General features: G+C 47.2%; 1 protein-coding gene across 3 annotated transcripts in view; it reads right to left on the bottom strand.

Annotated features, from left to right (window-relative positions):
* The window catches only part of SV2B (synaptic vesicle glycoprotein 2B), a 124,107-nt gene that overhangs the window by 60,438 nt on the left and 39,993 nt on the right, over positions 1-23,676 (bottom strand). For 2 of the 3 annotated variants that reach the window (XM_083184231.1, XM_083184229.1), the window contains exon 2: positions 5,855-6,073. The exons of the other annotated variant lie outside the window; for it this stretch is intronic. In XM_083184231.1, coding sequence (XP_083040357.1) covers positions 5,855-5,912 — 58 coding nt within the window. In that variant the 5' untranslated portion in view covers positions 5,913-6,073. The remainder of the gene's footprint in view (positions 1-5,854; positions 6,074-23,676) is intronic. 3 annotated transcript variants of the gene reach the window in all.

The following is a 23,676-nucleotide window of genomic DNA, read 5'->3' as shown; positions in this document are numbered from 1 at the left end:
GTGATGATGCTTCATGCAAGCCATCGAGGTGGCAGATCAATGCAAAATTCCAGTCCAGATTGTTAGTAAAGGTGTGGCACCCAGACTCCAGGTTAGCTACCCATGCTGGGTCCTATGTGAGACATATATATATATATATATATATATATATATATATATATATATATATCAATCCAGAGAGACAGGCACACTCAAAACATCCTTACGGCCACCGCAGTGCTCCAGGTCAAGTAAATTTTATCTACAGTATCTATCTATACATACATACACACATTTAAATATATTTATACAATTATGTATAATGTATATATTTTCATAATTAATTTTATTGTTTCTATATTTACTGTGTTGGTGCAGTGTAACTAGAGGCAGATTTTCCATAATGCGACCTAGGCACTTGCCTAGGACCCAGCAGATTCCAAGGGGCCCCTTAAAGAAGATATCCTGGCCATCCAATACATTCCCAGACTGCATGACTGCAACATGACATCACATAGACCTGTCCACACTCCCGAAGTCCCTTTGATGTTCTTTGATAGAATAAAAAATGTTGTACAGTAAAGCAGTCAGTCATTTTACTAGAGCCTGAATCAGTTTTGTAGACAATGCTGATGTTCACGCAGCTGAGTATTAATAGGGAGACTGTGCACACGCCAAGGTACTCTATCGATGCTGCATGCAATCAGCAGCAAAATTGTAGTGCTGTCGATTGTTGGAGGGCCCAAACCATGATGTTGCCTGGGGCCCCATGAGGTCTAAATCCGCCTCTGAGTGTAACCCAGGACATGCTGAGGGAGGGCAGGCGGACTGGTGAGCCAGCTGCAGGTGACATAACAGAGAAGCTTATAAAACCTGCTACAACTGTCTGAGGTGGACAGTTAGGACAGTGTGAGGTTATAAAATGGCTGCTCTCCCAGACCATTGGCTGATGTAAGGGCGCAGAACAGTGCTGAGGTGGTTATTGGTGTGACCAGGAACCCATAACTCCTCAACTCCATTTTTAGTCCTATTACAACACTACAAGCTGCTTGCTCATATGTGTGCAGAATAGTGAGATACCCAGATATTTCCTTAGACACATTCACTACATTTCCTCAGCAGAAGGTATAACACAGTGATAAGAAGCATATACAGTACCTCCAGGAGGGACACAATGATCTGTTCTGGACTTCCCTCTTAATTTATGACTACCATCACCTGTGGAGAAACACCTTTCTTATCCATTAACCTGTTTAAAACAGGTGATGGCAATCATAAATTAAAAGGAAGTCCAGATACAGATCATTGTGTCCCTCCCGGAGAGGGTCATGTTGGGAGGTATGGTATAATGCCTTTTAAAATGACTTGTTAGCCATACAGGGAGCCAGGCAGTAAGGAGTATTTGTGTTCCCACAGGGAATGTGAGCAACCTGCAGAATAACCTCATCAGCACCTTTATTTATTAAATGGAATTTGTGTAAACACTGCAGCTGCGGATAAAAAGAGAAATGTAACCCAGTATCATTCATCAGGACATATAACAGTTCTGAGCTTGTTTCCTCCTATACAAATTATGAATTGGGGCATCTTTACTTACAGTATAAGCAAATATACCTATTTATAAGTACACTTGATTGCTATAGCTGTTGCTATAGCTATTTAAGGAAAAATACCACAGCTACCCTAACTGGCGGGTCCTCCATCACCATCTGAAGGACTAGGCCTGTACTGAAAGTAATTACTTGTATATTTATACTTCAGTGTATGGAAGAAAGTGTGCAAAAGCAGACAATGAGGGGCAGATTTATTAAGCTCGGTGAAGTGATAAAGTGTCTGTTTTTTATCACTGGACAATCAGCTCCTAACTGTGAAGTTACAGGCTTAGTTTGAAAAATTACAGGTAGGAGCTGATTGGCCGGTGATAAAAACCAGACACTTTATCACTTCACCAAGCTTAATAAATCTACCCCTGAGTGCTGTCCCTGATGACGGGGTATTACACCAAAACGTGATGTAGGAATAAAGGACTTTTTATCCAAATATCCAAGGGGAGGATGCTATAACATCAGTGGCCCCACTTCATCGCCTTTCCCCGGCTACTGCATCCATAATAAATCGCATATGCATAACGTAAGCGATTATTAATGCAAAGGACAGCTCTTGCGATAACAGCTGTCCTTTGCGATGTGGTGCCAACCCTGGTCTTCAGAGTCTGAGCCCCAGGGGGTCCCGCTGCGCATGTACACAATATCAGCCAGTGACATCATCGGAACCCGCTGAACATGCGAGTTATTAGGCTATATAGTGAAAGTGACCTGCATGTTCAGCTTATATCAATAGTCGTTAACAATATTGAGTGTACACATTAAAATATATAGTATAAGATATCACTCAGAAAGCCCTAGTGTGTATGGGGATACTGTCCCTATTTTGTAGATTTCAGTGGTATCTTCTTTTCTCCTATGTTAATGGTTCCATGACCAAATTTTGTGGTGGTGCCAAAATACCACCACCTGTGTTCTGGAGCTCATGCCAGCACTTAACATCTTCTGCAGACAGCATACAATCAGCCTTTAGATGCATGCTGTATGTGGATGAGCAGAAGTTACATAATTACCAGCCACTTTATAATACAGGAAGAGCCTCTACAGCCAGTTCAGCATGATTCCAGTGTGTATTAAAGACACACTTCTGCAGCTCTCAAGAGTCCAATGGTGATTTGCACACAGACCTCTTTACATGGTGTCAGATGTCTGGCTGTCATGGCATAAGGTCTATGACTTATAGATCAGAAGCTGTTCAGAAACACTTGTCATCAGCAAAATCAGCACTGCCCAGTGAGGTGCATATGTCTTTTACTTAATATTGGATGTTTCGCTGAGAGCTGGAAAAAGGGCAGCTTGAATATGCATGATAACATTGCTACAATGGGCCTGATTCAGAGGTGAACCAATGTTTCACATGTGTCTGAGTTGAGCTCATCATGCATCCGAATGTATGCCTTCAGCAAATGCAGTGCAAGTTTGGACTCAGAGTGCCGATTTCAGTGGGAATTCGTAGGGCGGTAAAGGGGAGTGGTTACTCAGATGTAGTGTTCTGTGTGTGTGTGTGTGTGTGTGGCTGCCATCGATTTTGTCCAAAGACACAACAGTTGTAGTGGCACTAGGTCCTGTGGGGGGAGCTGGGTCCTAGGGGGCACAGTGCAAGCACAATAGATTGTGCTGGGATGGGCGCTTCCTGGTGCTGCTGGAGTTAAAGCCCAGCAAGGTCTCGTGAGATCTCCCCCAGGAGCTGCGAGAGCAGTGGTGTCTGCTGGGATTGCAGGCATCACCGAGGCAGGGACGCCAGGAAGAGATCTTGTGAGAGCTACAGCTAGTTACACCACCAAATCTGTGATTGATGCCAATACTGCCGATGGCACCACTGCTAGGGCGGTAAGTGTCAATATGAATGGAGTACAGGCCGGAGCCTCAAGATTTTTAGCTGAATTTTTACAGAAACGACCACTTCTGTATTAGCCTAGGGCGGCTGGCACCCTCAATCAGGCCCTGCATCCACAAACCCCCCGTGGTTAGGGAACGTCGCCTCTGACACTGTCTGAAGGGGGGAAGCGAGGTGCAGGCAACGCTCACCTGGCTCCACGGGGAGGTGCAGGCTGCAGTGGCTGCAGCTTCCAGGCTATAAAGTGCCGCCCTCCAGTGGCCGGCACCCCAGGCAAATGCCTAGAGCTGCCTAGTGGTGGCGCCGGCCCTGCTAACCAAGCATTAGGTTTATCTGAAAAAAACTCATGGTACTTCTCAGAAGAGTATTCACCGATGAAGTAAAAATACAATAGGATGGCTTCCCATATTGTATATTTACTGGATCAGATAATCAAGTTGACATTCCAGACAGAAAAGGTACCGCCGCTGATAGTGCAGCATCAGACTGTGTGGACATTTGTGACATTTTCTTCCTGTTGGCAATAGACTGATTAGATAAGATGTTTATTCACGTTTACTGTACTAGTGTTAACCCACCTTTTTATTATTTTTATTTTAAAGCAATCCCTCACCTTGGCCATTTCTTTGGTTTATCGGTGAGGTGTGTGATTTGGTTTCCTAGCCTTTATTGTAATTAAGGAGTCTCAGGGGGAAATTTACTAAGATGGGAGTTCTATTCCACATGGGCAACCAATCAGACTCTACTTATTATTTATTTAGCACCTTCTAGAAGATAATAGATAGTATCTGATTGGTTGCCAATAGTAACATCCCATGTGAAATAGAACACCCATCTTAGCAAATTCCCCCTCAAGCCTAGTTACTTTCTAAATAACAGTATGCGTAGAATATATTCAACTCTGTATATAGGCCACACTATACAAACACACATAACAATCTGGGTTTGTGTGTGTGTGTGTGTTTTTGTGTGTGTTCTTATGTAGAGTATTAGTCAGAACAGATTGGAGAGAGTGGAAATTAGGCTTTGGAAGAGATAAGATACTTCCAACGTGGTAATGTTTTGGGCTGTGAATTGGGATTATAGGTTGTCTATAGAAGCAATGCCGAGGATGACCTTCCAACCCAGTTTCTCCTTTGATCAAAGATGTTCTACTGGCAATGCTTGCACAGTTTACCTGATGGAGAAGTACAGTCTAGCTGTCATTCTTATGTTTTATTGGCTGCTGAACTTCAATCGCGGCCTAGCTCTTATTCTGTAAGAGCTTAAGGTCACGGATGAAGCTTGTGGGGTCATCGACTAGAGAATAAAAACTGAGGCCTGAAGGGCATCAAGGAAGAGGATGCTGGTGGTTGCAGGTGCAGGTTTGTGGTAGGCTGCTCTCGTGTCTCAGCACCACTACAACAGGGCAGCTTATTACTACTTTCACATTAAACATAGTATTTTGGTATAACTATATTCATAACGCTTTAATGTTTTACATTTGGCTGTTTTTAACTTCCTTGTTGGACCTATACTTTTAATATACTATGCACTGTTACTATATATCGTATTTAGAAGTATGTGTAAATGTACCAAATGAATATTTTTTGTGTAAACCTAAGCGGAAAGTTGCCATGTGTAATCCAGATCCTGCCCCTGAATATACAAGGTTATAGTAATATAAAATGTACAGTGCAACTAAAACCAGCATTTGCTGCATTGTGAGTATTGATTAATGTATTACCTGGAACAATATGAAGAGAACATTCATCAAGATCGGGTAGGTGGTAACTGACTAGATAATGCTATACCTTTAATGTGCAACAAGAAACACTGCTTCAAATGTATTCCCTCCAGGTGTTAAATGAACAAAATAACCTTAAATTAGAACATTTTTTAATTACTGTATTTTAATCCCCCAGTCTCCAGTTACTGACGAATGAATCCGGAATCTCTCTTTTCTTTCCCACAGCCTAGTTCAACCATCCCACGCACTGGAAAACTGTTATTAATATTTTATACTACTGACCTAATTTAAATAAGAGAATCTGCGACTATCAGCGTATTAGCTTCAGTTTTATTTTTATCTTCTGGGGTGAACTTTAATTATCAGTTGCCTCTGCCTCTGCCCTGTCATAGTAAATGTTGTATACTGTACATACAGTAGCAAGCTGTTTAATATCTAAACAGACCATTGAGGTTAAGTAATATTTAAGCTCATCGCTGCCAGAATTAACCATGCCGTACAAAATACTTCTACCGAAACACTTGTCTCAGTAACAGAGTGCAGGATATTTTTCACTCCTGTAAACTGTGAAAGACAATTCCGTCCAAACACTCCTGACACAAGGCTCTGTGCTTAAGGGGTTAACCAGAGCATATGTTGTCTCATTACCTGAATGAATAGATACAGAGGGTACAGTGCAATAAGATAGATTCTGATTCATCTTACCAGATCTCAGGAATGATGAATTCCACGATTCTGCAAAATCCACCTTTTTATTCTTCATGTGCCATTGAGAAAGAGAGAGGTCCTTTAGCGTCTGCTGTGCCCGGGCAAATCACCAGCATAAGATTAAGTGCACAAGCTCTTGAGAACCAAGCCGATCATCCCAGTGTAATAGTATATCCAGGCATCACCGTGATACGAGGAATGGAAGAGTCCATCAGCCTGTATAACACACACACACATAAAACAAGCACTGAGACTCAGGGGAGGCAGGGACTGGAGCAGATGGAGGGGAGGGGGAGGAGGATTGCTAACATGACAGATGTGATGACTTTTAAGTTAAAGCGAAAACTGATGATGCACAATATACACAACAGAAATCTAACCTTACACTGAACAAAACGGGATCATTTACGCCACTGCTACTACACCTACTTTATTCAATGTCATTTTAAACCAAGCAATCTCAGGCAGCAATCAATTGCAGACCTATGATGATAGAAAGGAAGAAATCATGTGTTCAGCCAATTGTAGTAATTGTAGGGTAAAATGGCCATAAATGTAGAGATGTTGGACGATTCAATCTGTCATTGTTGTATGTATGTGTACTGTCAGTCGGACAACCATCTGGGGTGGTAAAAATCCAATCATTCCGGATCAGAAGTGAATGGGCACTATGGAGACCTGGCTCTGCAATAAGAAGCATTGGCACATGTTTGTGCTGCCAGCTGTACGAAATAAAAAAGTTCCAGTCATACGTTTGATTTCATCATTGGTTCTGATTGGTGACACAAGGGCGACATTGACAAATCTGGCACATATTTGGTTATTTGGGGCCTTATTTAGAGTCAGGACCAGATGTACTAAGCTTAAAAAGTTATAAAATTTAGAGTCATAAACCACCCAACAAATTGGCTCCTAACTGGCATTTCCAATCACACACTGTGATATGACAGAAGCTGATTGGCTGGCACGTTGTCACACCATTTTATTTATTTATTTACCGTTTGTTATATAGCGCAGCATATTCCGTTTTACAATGATCACTTTTTGAGGCTTAGTACATTGGCCTTAGTCTTAATTGCAATTTGAGCCATCATTTCTTACTCTCCCAGTTTCTGTGGGAGACACATGATTTTTGGGGCAGTCTCCCCTTTCCCGGAAGAGTGGGCACCCCTCCCACATTCTGCCCACATCCTAGTTAAGTGTACAGAATGCAAAGACAATTACAACACCTCTGCATGCTCTGTGGAGCAAAAGGGCTTCATTATGTAATTAATGGTAATTGCATCATTTAGCCCCACCCCAATGCAGATTTCAGCCAATCACGTCAGTTTGCCCACTAGGGGCAGGGCCCAATGGTGCATTTAGCCTGATCCCATTCCCATCAAAGCTTTCATGTTTCTTCTCTCTGACTTCTCCCAGTTAGAAACAAGTATGATTTGAACCTTTTTCATGGTGAAATTATGATTTGTCACACTAAGCAAGTGCGTCTTTTCTCAACTAACGTCTTTTTTTTACCAATATCTGACTTGCCTCTATCTTTGACTATGGGGCTGAGACTGGGCAAGAATGGGCGTGTAATCGTCAGCAGTAGGAATGAATGTGAATACAGTGGCAGTTACGAAAGTACAGAAAGCAAGTGTAAGCTAACTTACTGTAGCTTTGATCGTGATGACTGCAATAATGCTCATTATAACGGTGTCCAATTGGTTAGAAATTTTTGAATGACACAACTACTTATTCAAAACAGCAGTGCTTAAGCAGTCACTTTAAACAGCAAGGAACATTATTTTTTCACAAATAAAATCTGATTGACACTAAGTTGGGTTGGAAGCCATTTTTAAGTATTGGCATAAACAAAAATGTCTATTTGCTTCTGCTTCTACGCAATTTACTAACTCCAATACACTGGTGTCTTCATTTTTAAGTACTATAATTATTAAATAATTATATGATTATTAAATATTCAAACACACCATAAGTGTTGTTATAATAACTCAAAATTAAGACACAAAAGGAATTAGAACCTACAGGAATGCAATCATGAAGTCAACATTTACAAGGTCAACAGACGGAGCGCTTGTCATGCTTGCAGGAGCTGGAGATTCCATCGCCAGCCCCCGCCAGCCGTCTGAAGGTAACTAAACACCCCCCCCCCTGCAAAATTCATGTGTTGTCATTATTATATACAGATGGAGCCCTGTTCCAACGGAGCTCCCCGCCACTGTCCGCCGCCTCCCCGGTTCCCATCGCCGGTCCCCACCGCTGCCCCAAACCCCCCCTAAACCTGCCTGTCTCCCTGAAGTAGAGACATGCAGGGTCACACCGCCCAGCCGCCGAGTGACTGGTACACGCGTGTGTGTGAGATGCTCGCGCATCCCAGTCTGATGGAGCCCCTCTCCACCAGTGCTCGCCAGCAGGGACGTTCTGTTGAGCGCAGGCAGTGAATCAGAGGGGCTCCATCTGTATATAATAATGACTACACATGTATTCTGCGGGGGAGGGGGGGTTTAGTTACCTATAGTATTGTTATAATACAACTAATATATTGTAGGGTCACTGCAACAGGATATAGATAGCTTTCTATGGTGACTTTAAAATTATAATTGGTAGTGATTGAGGGATAATCATCATACCTATAACACCTCTGAATCGATATCTTAAGTTGGTAATAATTCTATGCTTATTTAGTTATGATCATCTCCATCTCCTCAAAAATTAATTCTACTGATTAGATATTCATAAGTGTATGAATGGGGGATAGTGATCATTTGTACTGAGTGAATTAATTCACTTATAAATAATTTTAACTTTGGTGATGGTAAATTCAGTTATGTTCTCAGGCTCCTGCATGTGTATATTATTCAGGGTGTAACAATTTACAAACGTCATCATCCTGCGTCAGATTCTCACGAGATCCAAACTTGATATAAGTCCCTGCTCCTGCCGCCATCTTCAATCCAGCATTGGAGAGGGTTGAGGGAGGGTGTAGGCAGCGAGGAAACAGCTCAAATTTCCTATCCTACTGACAATATATATATATATATATATATATATATATATATATATATATATATATATACTAGGTGATTCATCGCGCCCTACGGGCGCTCTTCACACCGGCGTAAGGGGCTACGCCCCTTAATTTGTGAACATTTGTATTGTGAGAAATATGGTTAGAATTGTATGAAAGATGCCCTGTATTGCAGCTTCTGGCAGTGGGTGAGGGTCCAGCGTGGCAGCACAGGAGTACCGGACGGTGGCCCTGAGTCAGTGTCTCCTCCTACTGGGTGGGAGTTAGGGTGCATGAGAGCAGGAGGCTGGGATATGAGGCATGATAGGGGTATGTGGGCAACACAGCGTCAGCGATTACCCAGTGGTGGAAGTTACGGTTCAGGAGAGCAGGAAGCTGGGTAGTGATAGGGGTGTGTGGGCATACGGGGGACTAAAGAGGGTGGTGGACAATGTGCAGCTTCTGCCAGTGGGTGAGGGTCCAGTGTGGCAGCACAGGAGTACCGGACGGTGGCCCTGAGTCAGTGTCTCCTCCTACTGGGTGGGAGTTAGGGTGCATGAGAGCAGGAGGCTGGGATATGAGGCATGATAGGGGTATGTGGGCAACACAGCGTCAGCGATTACCCAGTGGTGGAAGTTACGGTTCAGGAGAGCAGGAAGCTGGGTAGTGATAGGGGTGTGTGGGCATACGGGGGACTAAAGAGGGTGGTGGACACTGTGCAGCTTCTGCCAGTGGGTGAGGGTCCAGCGTGGCAGCACAAAAATACAGGAGTCAGTGTCTCCTCCGACTGGGTGGGAGTTAGGGTGCATGAGAGCAGGAGGCTGGCCGGTAAAGCATGATAGGGGAATGTGGGCAACACAGGGTGAGCAGGTCTCCACTGGCGGAAGTTACGGGGCAGAAGAACAGGAGGCAGGGCAGTGTCCTCCCACATTGATGGCAAAAGTATTCAACATCGGCCATAAACCATCGATTATTTGAAAATCATTGATGGTCGATGGGCATCCCTAGAACTGGAGGAGGGTGGGGGACAGTATGCAGCTCCCGGCAGTGGGTGAGCGTCTCCTCCCACTGGGAGGGAGTGAGCGTGCATGAGAGAAGGAGGCTGTATAATAGTGGTATGTGGGCAAGACATTGATAAAAGTTGTGGCGCTGGTGCAGAGGGCAGTGGGGAAACCTGCAGTGCGGCAGCCAGGGCCGGATTTCCCACCTAGGGGCGGTACCTGCTTGTGGTGGTACAGGATCCCCCATTGTCACGGGGGTACGTGAAATGCGGGGGCCGCGGTGGTCCGCTGGGGGGTGGAATTGCCGGAAGGGGGTCTGGGGGGTCTGCAAATTGCGGGAGGGGGGGTGGTGTGTGGGGATCCGCGGTTAGCGGGAGGGGGCGGGGGTCCGCAAATCGTGGGCGTGGGGGCTTGAATCGTGGGAAGGGGGGTCCGCAAATTGCGGGAGGGGGGTTGTCGGGGTTAGTGAATTGCGGGAGGGGGGGGTTGCGGAGGTCCGTGAATTGCGGGAGGGGTGCGTGGGGTGCCGTGAGTCAAGGGGGGGTGGTGCGGGGGTCCGTGAATCACGGGAGGGGTCATGAATCGCAGGAGGCGGGGGTCGTGGGGGGGCTGCGAATCGCAGGAGGGGGGTGTGAATCAAGGGAGGGTGGGCGCAGGGGGGTGGTGCGGGGGTCCAAATCGCGAGAGGTGCCGAGGGGGCCCGCAAATCGCGGGAGGGGTGCGCTACGGGAGGTTTCGTGAATCGCGGGAGGGGGGGTCGTGGGGGGTTGCGAATCGCAGGAAGGGGGGTGTGGGGGGTGCCGTGAATTGCGTGAGGGGGGCATGAATCGCGGGAGGTGGGGTCCCCGAATGTGTGAATTAGGGGGCGGTCGCAAATCGCGAGAAGTGCCGAGGGGGCCCGCAAATCGCGGAAGGGGGGCGCTACGGGGGGTTCCGTGAATCGCAGTAGGGGGGGGTGCCATGAATCGCGGGAGGGGGGGTCGCGGGGGGCCCTTTTAATGCCGGGAGGGGGGGTCGCAGGGTCCCGCAATTCGCGGGAGGGGAGGATGCAGGGGTCCTGCGAATCGCGGGAGGGGGCTCGCGGGAGGGAGGGGTCGCTGGGGTCCCGCGATTTGCGGGAGGGTCGCGGGGGTCCCGCGTTTCGCGGGTGGTTGCGGAGGTCCAGCGAATCGCGGGAGGGGGTGGTCGGGTCTGGGACGGATATTAGACAGCCATTACATCGACACCATTAGGTCGACAGCTCATTAGGTCGACAGCTCATTAGGTCGACATGTTTTTAGGTCGACACTGCCATTAGGTCGACAGAGTCTATGTCGACAGTCAAAAGGTTGACATGGGTTTTTTCACTGTTTTTTGGCCGAAATGTCGACATGGACACAGTTTGAAGTGTACCGCAGCCGCTCGCTATGCTTCAGGCACGATGCCTCGCTGCGCTCGGCACACTATTTTATTCTCCCACCACGCCCTAGTGGATAGTAGGGCATGAAATGCCGCCTGTCGGCACATGTCGGCTCAATAAACAGTGAAAAAACCCATGTCGACCTTTTGACTGTCGACATAGACACCTAATGGCAGTGTCGACCTACAAACATGTCGACCTAATGAGCTGTCGACCTAATGAGCTGTCGACATAATAACATGTCGACCTAATGGTATGTCGACCTAAAACCATGTCGACCTATTGAGGTGTCGAACTAATGGTGTCGATGTAATGGCTGTCGATGTAAGTGCTGTCTAACAATAGTCCGGATACCGTGGTGGTCGCGGGGGTCCCGCGAATCGCGGGACGGGGGGTTCGCGGGGGTCCCGCGAATCACGGGAGGGGGGGTCCCGCGACTCGCGGGAGGGTGGAAAGCGGGGATCCCGCGAATGGCGGGAGGGGGGGTGCGGGGTCCTGCGAATGGCGGGAGGGGGGGTCACGGGGGTCCCGCGAATCGCGGGAGGGGGGGTCGCGGGGGTCCCACGAATCGCGGGAGGGGGGGTCGCGGGGGTCGCGGGGGTCCCGCGAATCACGGGAGGGGGGTCGCGGGGGTCCCGCAATTCGCGGGAGGGGGGGGTCGCGGGGGTCCCGCGATTCGTGGGAGGGGGGGTCACGGGGGGTCCTGCGAATGGCGGGAGGGGGGGTCACGGGGGTCCCGCGAATCGCGGGAGGGGGGGTCGCGGGGGTCCCGCGAATCGCGGGAGGGGGGTCGCGGGGGTCCCGCGATTCGCGGGAGGGGGGGTCGCGGGGGTCCCGCGAATCGCGGGGGGGTCCCGCAAATCGCGGGAGGGGGGGGTCGCGGGGGGTCCCGCGAATCGCGGGAGGGGGGTCGCGGGGGTCCTGGCAGAGGGTAGGGATGTGCAGGAGTAATGGTGGATGGTGGCTGTGGAGTAATGGTGGAGGGTGGGCGTGTACTGTAGCCCTGGCTGGGTGGGGGGAGGTGATGTCAAGGGGGTGGAACGTCAGACACATGAAAGTGAAACTGTCCTACACAGGAACGTTCTCCACAGGGGTTGAGTGACAGATCTGGCTAAATATATAAGAGATACAACAACACAGACGGGTGGCACTCCAGAAATAAGTACAGTAGTCAAACGATCATGTGATCCAACGTTTCAAATGTTATTACAACATTTTTCATCAGGGTGTTGTAATAACATTTGAAACGTTGGATCACATGATCGTTTGACTACTGTACTTATTTCTGGAGTGCCACCCGTCTGTGTTGTTGTATATTGGAGCGGGTCTCATCCCCCTCTCCTGGGAGGGCACCCGAATCGTCTTTTTGCTGCTGCATGGAGTGCCGGCCACCCTCTGGACCCACTATATATATATATATATATATATGATAATAAAGATCAGACACGCTGAGAGCAAAGGAGGACTTGAAGCAGGGCTAGATGAACAATGGGATAGGAGCTACATCTCACATAGAAATAGGTTTGTTTTTAGTTTCTCACAAAAGGCTTCGATTTTTTTTTTAAATGTATTTACAGAGACATTGTGGCTAATACTGTATGGGCGTACACATTAACATGGCACTGTCTCCACCCACACAGCACTTTGCACAGCTCCTGTGCCACCCCACTGTGCGTACAATCAGTTCATGTATTTTATTTTAAAGCAAGTGTGTATGATGTGTACTGTGCTGAATTCTTCATTTACATAGGTGATAGCGGGTGTCAGCACCTTGAGGTCCCTGGCAGCAGAAAAGGCTTATGGGCAAGAAGGCTATAAAAGAAGCTACACTGACTGTTAGGGGCGGATGTTCCACAATGAAGGGAAGCAGAGCTGCGCTGAGTGGTGTCCCCTGGTCTCTGTTCACCTTTGGTACTGGGCCGGTGGCTGAATGTACTGAAAGCAGCAGTGGGCTTTTCAGTGGTACCCCTGGAGGTCAGGGGTGGAACTTACCCCTATGAAGCTTATTAGAGATGGACACTACTCCTGGCAGGTGGGCATAAATTATCAGCAGTATCCATGTCCTGATTGAGCAATAGGCTGATTAGGCTGCAGCCTGGAGCGCTGGATTCGGGGGGGGGGGGGGGGGGGGAGTCAATGCAGTGCTAGCACAACAGATTTCGCTAGGATGGAAAAGCTTATTGGTAAAACTGGAGTTGGGTCAAAGCAAGGTCTTCTGAGATCGCACCCGGGAACTGTGATCAGCTTTGCCTACTGGGATTGCTGGCTTCACAGAGGCAGGGTTGCCAGGAAAAGGAGATCCCATGAGAGCTGTGGCTCCATCACCAAGGCTGTGATTGATGCCACTTCCGCCATTGCCAGCACTGCTAGTGCAGTAAGTAACAATATGAATGGAGCTGTGTTACCAAGGCAGGGACGCCGGGAAGAGGAAATTCCATGAGAGCCATGGCTGTATCCACCACCAAGACTGTGATTGATGCCATGGCCACCTTTGCCAACACTGCTAGGGCGGTAAAGGCAATATGCTGTTACAACGTTGTAGATGAATATGAGCAATAAAATGTTGGTGGGGAAGGGGGCACTTCTGCAAAAGTCTAGGGTGACGGAAATCCTTAATCAGGCTCTGGCAGTATCTAAGGGACGTTAGCAAAACAGAGTAGTATAGTCCAAGGGAGAGAGGAGATTTATGCCTGAAAGACAACCCCTTAAGGCGAACATACTGTATAATGGCTCTAATGTTCTGTATTTCCTAGGAATAAAACTTATGAATGAATTGGATAAATTATTCTATCTATGTAACCTGAGCAACTTATTATAAAAGTGATCTCATCAATATTTGCTCAATGTGCACAAACTCTAAGGGACTCATCAAACGAATTACTTGAGGTGATTTGCATGCTTGGCCTAAAAAGTATAAAGGGGAATTTACACCAGATGTTATTGTAATGTGTATATATTTTACAGCTAACTTATTTATCGTTATCTTTCAGCTTGAACGTGAATTTGAAATAATTATTTATTATAGACCACAGTGATCAGTTATTTACTGTAATTTAAAAAAAAAAAACATAGTTTGCATAGTTACAAGTTTATATCAAAGATTTAGTTGCCAAATTTATCACTATCCGCATCCTATAGGGACGATAGGGAGTACAGAGAACTTGTGCAGAACTTTGCTACTTGGTGTGTGGAGAACCATCTTCAACTTAACACAAGGAAAACTAGGGAGCTGGTAGTTGATTTCAGGAAAGGTCAGCATACCCCCCAACTCCTGTGATCATTCAGGGAATGGATATTGAGATCGTAAGAACTTACAAGTACTGTACCTAGGTTTTCACCTTAACAATAAATTTGACTGGTCTGATAATTCCGCTGCTCTGTGTAGGAAGGGGCAGAGTAGACTTTATCTGCTGAGGAGACTGAGGTCCTTTGGAGTGGAGGGAGTGCTCCTGAAGACCTTCTTCAACTGTGTAGTGGCATCGGCCATATTCTACGCAGTGGCCTGCTGGGGCAGCAGTGTTTCAACAGCCGACAATAAGAGACTAAACAGACTGGTAAGGAAGGCCAGTTCTGTCCTAGGAATGCCTTTGGATTCTGTAGAGATTGTGGGTGAGAGGAGAATGATCAGCAAGATGACATCATTATTGGATAATGCTTCACACCCACTCAAAAACGTTTTGAAGGATCTGTGTAGCACTTTCAGTGATAGGTTGCTTCACCCTCGATGCTCAACGGAGAGATATCGCAGATCTTTCCTTCCGGCTGCAATTAGAATGCACAACTGTCATGGTCTGAAGAAGACCTGCATGTTCCTAGATTCTTGAGTTATATTGTTTGGATTTTATCTTATTATGTGTGTTCTTATTATTATGCTATTACTCTTATCTGTACTTGAACCTTGCAGGGGGCGCTGCTGCTGTCACTTTGATGGGAGGAGGGAGGGAGCAGCGGCACGGGGCTGGGGAGATCAACGCTGATCTCCCTGGTGCTGACCTCCCGGCACAGCGATCGCCGGGGAAAGCCGCTGGTCGCAGGAGCATGCTCCTGCGACCAGCGACCATTAGGCAGTGCACACCGGAGCACGCAGCTGGCGATTTATCGACAGCTGCGCTCCAAATCACTGGCAATATGGTCGCTCAGCGACCATATTCCCAGCGATTTTACATGAATTGCACCCGTGTGTACTCACCCTAAGATGTATTTGTGCTGTGAAAATATCAGACCAACTTGCAATGCAATATTATAATTGATGTATCCCTGTATTGATGTGGCTGGACCCTGTGGAGGTATTATTTTTATATATATATATACAGATGGAGCCCCTCTCTTCCATTGCCGGCACTCGCCAGAATGTCCCCAGGGACTCCATCAGACTGGGATGTGCATGTGTCTCACACGCACGCGCGTCCCAGTCACTCAACTGCTGGGCAGCGTGACCCTGCCTGTCTCCACTTCAGGGAGACAGGCAGGGTTAGGGGGGTTCGGAGCAGTGGTGGGGATCGGCGATGGGGACCAGGGAGGCGACGGGGAGCTCCGTCGGAACGGGGCACACAAGCGACTTGTGCGTGCGCGCCCCTTCCGATGGCTGTCGGGGCCTGGCAGCTGGCGATAGAATTGCCAGCCCCTGCAAGCATGAGGCCGGCTCCATCTGTATATTTGGTACTTGTGTAGTTTCATGGCGGCACTGGGATCGCATTGCTTTGCATGCGATTTGCGTGCAATGGGATGGTACTTGTACAGTTTCACGGTGCCCCTCCCCTCGGATTGCATCGCACCACACGCAGATCGCATGTGATCACATAAAATGCAATGCGATTTAGCACACCCCCACTATCCACGTTTAGCACATCCCCACTATCCACGTCACCCTGAAGCGTGGCGAGTGCAGCGAGCCTCGTGAGGGGACGCGGTACATGTCCTCCCGACCTGTTCATACCCCCACTATCCACATCAGCTTGGAGTTGATTTTATAAAGTGTAGCGAGCGCAGTGAGGGGACGCGGAATAAATGTCAAGTAATCCGCATCCCCTCGCCACGCTTCAGGCTCGTTTTGGGCAGCCGCTTGCCACGCTTCAGGCTCGGTGGCTTGCTGTGCTCGCCACACTATAAAATCAACTCCATGCCGACTTGTATAGTGGGGGTATGAACAGGTCAGGAGGGCGCTTACCGCGTCCCTTCATGGAGCTCACTGCGCTCCCCACAATTTGGGGTGACGTCGATAGTGGGGGTGTGCTAAGTAATAGTGGGCGTGTGCTAAATCACATTGCATCGCATGAGATCAAATCTCATGTGATTTGTGTGTGATGTGCTCCGCGGGCAGGGGCACCATAAAACTGCACAAGTAGCATTGCATCGCACGCTAATCGCATGAGATTGCATGTGATGCGATCCCAGTGCCACCGTGAACCTACTACACAAGTACTGTATATTTTTTTACATAGCGATTAGCCTGTATGTCTACACACATAGCTGATCACTCCGGATTTGCATGTGTGCCCTGTGAATTTGCCAATGAAGTTTATTATCACAGGGCAAACTGCAATTTTTTTTTTTTCATTTATTTTTTTTTTTTTTCATTTTTAGTAAATTTGTCCAGATCGCATTTCCTATTATGATTAAGGGAAATGTGATCTGTTTACTAAAAATAAATGCTATCTGTTTAATTAAAAATAAAAATCACAAAAACTGCTCCAAAAGCCTTTAATATATGCCAGTGATACTAAAATAATGCAAAAAGGATGTGAAATTAATGGTTTCAAATGGACCCCTAACTCTTTCCAGGAACTCGTAGTGGATGAGAGACACTCAGTTTCCAAAAAGATAAATAAATATCCTCTGTTTAGTATATTAATTATTAATGTTTAAAGTGTTGGTACTTGTTTCCTAGCACGGCCACACCGATTTCCATCGGGGTGGTCGTGTCGGAAAAATTGCGTTGATTTTTTAATTGAATCAAATGTGAATAGGGTCCCTGGGACCCGATTTTACATTGGATTCAATGTAAAATATTCCCTAGACCCCCAAATTTTACAACGTAAACCCCACCCCACGATAGATGCCAACCCGAAGCGTGGCGAGCGCAGCGAGCCCGCGAGGGGCGGCGGTGCGCGTCCTCCGACCTTTTCATTCCCCTACTTCTGAGGACATTCAAAGAGTTACAAAAATATTCTCAACCAATACATTAAGTCATCTTTTAAACTCTTTTGTGTTTTTTCCAAACTTGAACTCGTTTTCTCCTCTGTATCCTTTGAAAAGAACTGTAACTATCCAGCACCCAACGATTATATTGTACAGAGGTTGCGGCTGCACTTGTGAGACTGGTCCAATGGTGTTGGTTAATATGAGCAAACAATTGGATAGTGCTGGGCTTGGCTCCTTTGTGGTTGTGTGTGAATATCAATCAACAATGCGGCATAATGGGTAAAAAAAAGGTTTACTTAATAAAACAATACACAGTTGTGCATAAATTAGACAATTTGGTTGTACAATTTGATTGGGTACAATTAAATAGGATACAAGGTTTACTTAATAAACAATACACAATCGTGCATAAATGAAACAATGCACAGGGTACAATTTGGTTGCACAATTTTCGGTACTCTTTACCTAGATGGGCGCCAGCGATTGAAATCGCGGGCGTCGGGGGTAAAAATCGCGGGCATCGCGGGCATCGCGGGCATCGCGGGTAAATCGCGGGTACATAAAAATCTGCTACCCGCGATGACCCCGATTTTCCCATAGGGAACAATGTTAAAAAGGCTGATTGAGCGCGATTTTCATGTAAAATGCCTCAATGCCCGCGATTTGGCCATAGGAATCAATGTTAAATGGTCTACAGAGCCCAAATAGGCACAATTAACCCTTAAATGTCCCCCCAAATTTTTAACGCCACCCCACGATCCACGCCAACCCGAAGCGTGGCGAGCGCAGCGAGCCCGCGAGGGGCGGCGGTACGCGTCCTCCGACCTTTTCATGCCCTACTATCCACGTCGGCGTGGAGTTGAGAATAGAATAGTGTGGCGAGTGCAGCGAGCCACCGAGCCCGAAGCGTGGCGAGCGGACGCGGATACCTTCACAGGTAAACGCGTCCCCTCGCGGGCTTCACAGGTAAACGCGTCGCCACGGACACCTGTGAAGCCCGCGAGGGGACGCGTATAACTGTGAAGGTATCCGCGTCCCCTCGCGGGGCTCGCTGCGCTCGCCACACTATTCTATTCTCAACTCCACGCTGACGTGGATAGTAGGGCATGAAAAGGTCGGAGGACGCGTACCGCCGCCCCTCGCGGGCTCGCTGCGCTCGCCACGCTTCGGGTTGGCGTGGATCGTGGGGTGGCGTTAAAAATTTGGGGGGACATTTAAGGGTTAATTGTGCCTATTTGGGCTCTGTGGCCCATTTAACATTGATTCCTATGGCCAAATCGGGTCCATTGAGGCATTCAACAGTAAAATCGCGTTGGTCGGGCCATTTAACATTGATTCCTATGGGAAATCGGGTGCATCGCGTCGCGGGCATCGCGGGTACATTTATGGACGGCCGCGACGCGACCGACGCGATTTCCATGTTTAACATGGGTTTCAATGGGAAATCGCGGGCATCGCGTCGGTCGCGTCGCGGCCAGACATAAATGTACCCGCGATCACCACGATGGGCGCCCTTCTAGTTAAAGAGTACCCAATTTTCATTGGGTGCAATTAAATGGAAATACAATATAATTGACTATCGTAACAAGATAAGTGAGAGATCTTATCTCTGCTTCAATGTAGGTGGTTCAATGGTGATGTGTTCTCTTTGTGCAATTGTCCAAGGGTACTGGTGGGGGGATGGAGAGTGGGGTAAACTACAGTCCGGTTGCTTATTGGGTGTGTAATGGGGGTGTCTAACGCACCTGGTTCGACCATGGCGTCCCGCTGCTCTTGACCTACTTTTTACAGTTTCTGCAGTGAACGGTATGGGGCTCCAGTGTTGGCAAATGGTGGGGTTGGATGTCAGGAGCCTGTGTCCGGTGGTGGGGGTGCTTTTGGGATGTGGAGGTGGGCATTGCCAGAGAGGGTGTAATAAAGTTATACTTTTCTGTGTGTGTGTGTCTTTTATTTTAACATTATTTTTACAGGTGGACTACAAGTCCCAGCGGGCCCATTAATGCCCCGCATGCTGGGACTTGTGGTTCTCCAAGTCCCAACATGCGGGGGAGGTCTGCTGGCACTTGTAGTTTACTTGCATAGAGCAATGTTAGGAATGACTGATTTAACCCTATCAGGCCCGCGTCCACAGCCCACGGACGCTGGTGACAGCCCCGAGCTTCAGCCCTGGACGGGTGAAGTCTGGGGGGGACCCCTTTATTGGGGGGTCCCCACTCCTCCAGGTAGTAGCAGTAGTACGTTTATTTAGTAGGTAGTAGGTACCCCATCCAAGGCTGACCAGCCACGGTGCTCATGTTTCGGCCAGGGGACCTTATGTAAAAAGTGTCCCCTGGCTGTGACATGTCACCGCGGGCTGTTGGAGCCTGGTGCTGGTTTCAAAATATGGTGGACCCCCAGAATTTTTGTCGGTACTCTTTACCTAGAAGGGCGCCCACGATTTTGATCTTGGGCGTCGTAAGGAAAAAAAATTGCGTCGGTCGCATCGCATGCGAACAAAAAATAGCATGCGCTGCGACCGACGCGATTACCGTGATTTCCCATAGGGAACAATGTTAAATGTCCCAATTGACCCGATTTTCCATAGGGAACAATGTTAAATGGCCCACAGAGGCCAAATAGGCACCCTGAAGTGTGAAATGGCCCCCCCAATTATTAACGCCACCCCACGATCAACATCAACCCGAAGCGTGGCGAGCGCAGCGAGCCCGCAAGAGGCGGTGGTACGCGTCCTACGACCTTTTCATACCCCCACTATCCACGTCGGCGTGGAGTTGAGAATAGAAAGTGTGGCGAGCGCAGCGAGCCCCGCGAGGGGACGCGGACACCTTCACAGGTATACGCGTCCCCTCGCGGGCTTCACAGTTGTCCGCGTCCCCTTGCGGGGCTCGGTGGCTCTCTGCGCTCGCCACACTTTCTATTCTCAACTCCACGCCGACGTGGATAGTGGGGGTATGAAAAGGTCATAGGACGCGTACCAACGCCCCTCGCGGGCTCGCTGCGCTCGCCACGCTTCGGGTTGACGTTGATCGTGGGGTGGCGTTAACAATTGGGGGGGCCATTTCACACTTCAGGGTGGCTATTTGGCCTCTGTGGGCCTTTTAACATTGTTCCCTATGGAAAATCGGGTCAATTGGGACATTTACCATTGTTCCCTATGGGAAATTGCGGTAATCACGTCGGTCGCATCGCATGCGATTTTTTGGTACATGCGATGCCTGCGATGGCCGCCCTTCTAGGTAAAGAGTACCTTTTTGTCCCCCGTATTTTTGGAACCAGGACCGGTCCAAGAGTCCGGGGCTGGTTTCAGAAATACGGGGGACCCCTATGCTTTTTGTCCCCCATATTTTTGGAATCAGGTCCGGCCCAATGAGCCCAGGGCTGGTTATGCTCAGGAGGGTGGATCCCATGCCATTTAAAAAAAAAAAAAAAAACTTTTACACATTTTTTAAGACAGGACCATGCACAGATCTCAATGATCTGTGCAGGGTTCTGGCCAATTTGCCTATCAGAACCTGGTCTGCATGTGTGGCAATTTTTAGACACATTGGGGGAAATTTACTAAGATGTGTATTCTACTTCACATGTGATGTTGCTATGGGCAACCAATCAGATCCTGTCTACTATATTCTAAAGGGTGCTAAATAAATGAGAAGTAGATCCTGATTGGTTGCCCATTGCAACATCACATGTGACATAGAATACACATCTTAGTAAATTTCCCCCATTTTCCTGAATTCGCATCTCATTAAATATGCAAATTGTATACTTTTCAATGGGAAAACATCTGGATGCGAGTTCCGGCGAGACAAAATCGCACTTTCAGAATGTGCAATTACGCGTTTTTTGCCATTTTTCGCATTCATTAAATATGCAAATTTGAGGAAAAGTGCGATTTCGGACGTTTTTTGCCTAAAATTTGAAAAATCACATTTTCGCCTCTAATTAAATGTCACTCTACCAGTCTGATCTGTGACAGGCCCCTATTATGGTATTTGTGAGGGGAGATGTATCAAACCTTGAAGAGAGACGATGTAGAAAGAGACCTAAAGTATAAACCATTCAGCTTCTTATAAATATTTCAAGCACTGACTTTGAAATTACAGAAGCTAATTGGTTGGCACTTTATGTTTCTCCACTTTATCTCTCATCCAAGGCTTGATCTGACTTCCCCTTGAGTGTTATATATTTCTAAGTATTGTATGGACTGTTAACATAAAATCTTTTGGGGCCTGTGAGAAATATAAGGTCCATACACTGGGCGACTATGCCCAGCATGTATGGACAACAAAGAACGCTTTCATCGCTGGGGGAAAGTGCATACACACTGAGCAGCTTTCCCCCTGACCGGCGCCGTCAGCGGAAAGAGTCCAGCTTTGCGCAGCGCTATGCAAAGCCATCCACAAAGCCACTCATCTGCTGGTAATACCTGCAGATGAGTGGCTTTCCCGGCGATGATGCGGGAGTGCACAGCAGCGCCGGGCATACACACTGGGCGGCTTTGAGCTAAATGCCGCTCAAACTTGCTGTTTTGAGCAACTTTCAGCTCAAAGTCCCCCAGTGTGTATGGGCCTATAGACTACAGTTATCTGAAATACGTATTACAATTTACTGCACAGCACAAGCAATAAATAAGTGTTAAAGATCTGCTCCTCAGACATACCGGTATGTTCTCTACAGTGTATCAACCTTGGAAAATAATATCACTACTGACAGATGTTTCCTCCCCGTATGCAGCTATTTCCAGCAGCACATATTCCATTATCTGATCACTTCCACTTACTGCCTAAGTAGATTTTCTCAAACCCAGTGGTCATTTTTCAGTATCAGGACACAGTCCATCAAAGAATGTGCACATTACCTGCATATATTTTCTTTACATGAGAGAAGACCTTAAAATGAAGCAAGAGATATTGGTTTCTGGCTAAAAACCTAAACATTTCTATATAAAGAATAGAGAGGTTGTTAAATTATTGCAGACCATATTCAGAGAGAGTAGCTTGGAGCAACACAGCAGAAAGGAGCATTGAGGATACAATGAATTATTTAAAATAGGATTTCAGGCAGCAATTTTTCCTGAACCTGACCTCACCGCCCCCACTTATTATTCCATTATTCCAATAAGGTCCATTACTCAAGACTGTTACCATTTGTGTGATGTGGACGCTCAATAAGGACCCCGTCCTGCACTCCCGGAACCCCTTGAGAAGCGCTCAGTGTGTATGCACAGCGCACTTTTCAGCCCAGCGATTTTCATCAACATCACTCTGCATTCATGCAGGACAAAAATGCCCGGTGTGTATGCACCTTAAGTCAACATTTAAAATGTCAACAAGCTGTATATAGCCCCCTGAAACCAGATGGCACAATGTTAGCAAGTGTAAAATGCCCAGGTGTTCGATTGCGGATGCCATGGAAAGAAAGCTGAAGGCAGTTTTGTAGCCTGAGAGGTGACCCACTTGAGAGAGGGAGGCCCCAGGGCAGGAGAATACATCAAACTCTGTCCCTACTGCAGGCATTGATAATGCCCTCCGAAAACTGTTACCAGTGCTCAGTTTTCAATCAGAATAATTGGAGCCACTGGGCCGCATATGGATGTACCACTTGTACCACCCAATGGCGGTCCTGCATGCAGGCAAGGGTTTGAGAAAACATTTAGTAAAATAAAAAGACAGTGCTTATTTTCCCTGATGAAGTCCATTGCAAGAATGAAACGTGATGGGAAAAGACATGTACAGGCTGCTTTTAGGCTGCTTTTACTACATACTGTACTACCAGCCATTATATAATACACTGTTGACCACAGCAAACATAATTCCTATTCAATCAACTATGAACTCCTGACGTGAGCATTGGAGATGAAGTTCTGGAGACTTTTAATACTGGGGTTCCCTGCAGTACAAGGACTTGGTTTCATTTTCTACATAGGGATTTTTTAAATCTCAGAACAAGAAAACACATATTCATATAGCCACTTGCACAAGACACGCAATGTGCTTCGGCTCAGTAGGCAAATGCATAGACTCATGCGCTAATACAGAGGTGGTAACAACTGCAAAACAGATTTGGGCGTAAAATACTAAATTCTGAGTCGCACGTAAATGCATACTTACCTTCATACACACGCTGCAAACTTGTTAAAGCAATCAAATGCAAATTCCATTCTATCCTGAGCCATTTCATCTTTCTGAAAATACAGTAGTCAGCACTATCATAAGCATTAACACCTACCCTATGCTAACTGAAGGAGATGCAGTATATACATTACATT

This window comes from Crinia signifera, chromosome 4, assembly GCF_055691185.1.
Source record: "Crinia signifera chromosome 4, ASM5569118v1, whole genome shotgun sequence".
Classification (NCBI taxonomy): domain Eukaryota; kingdom Metazoa; phylum Chordata; class Amphibia; order Anura; family Myobatrachidae; genus Crinia; species Crinia signifera.
The sequence above is the reverse complement of the archived record's forward strand: the minus strand, read 5'-3'. Positions and strand labels throughout refer to the sequence as shown.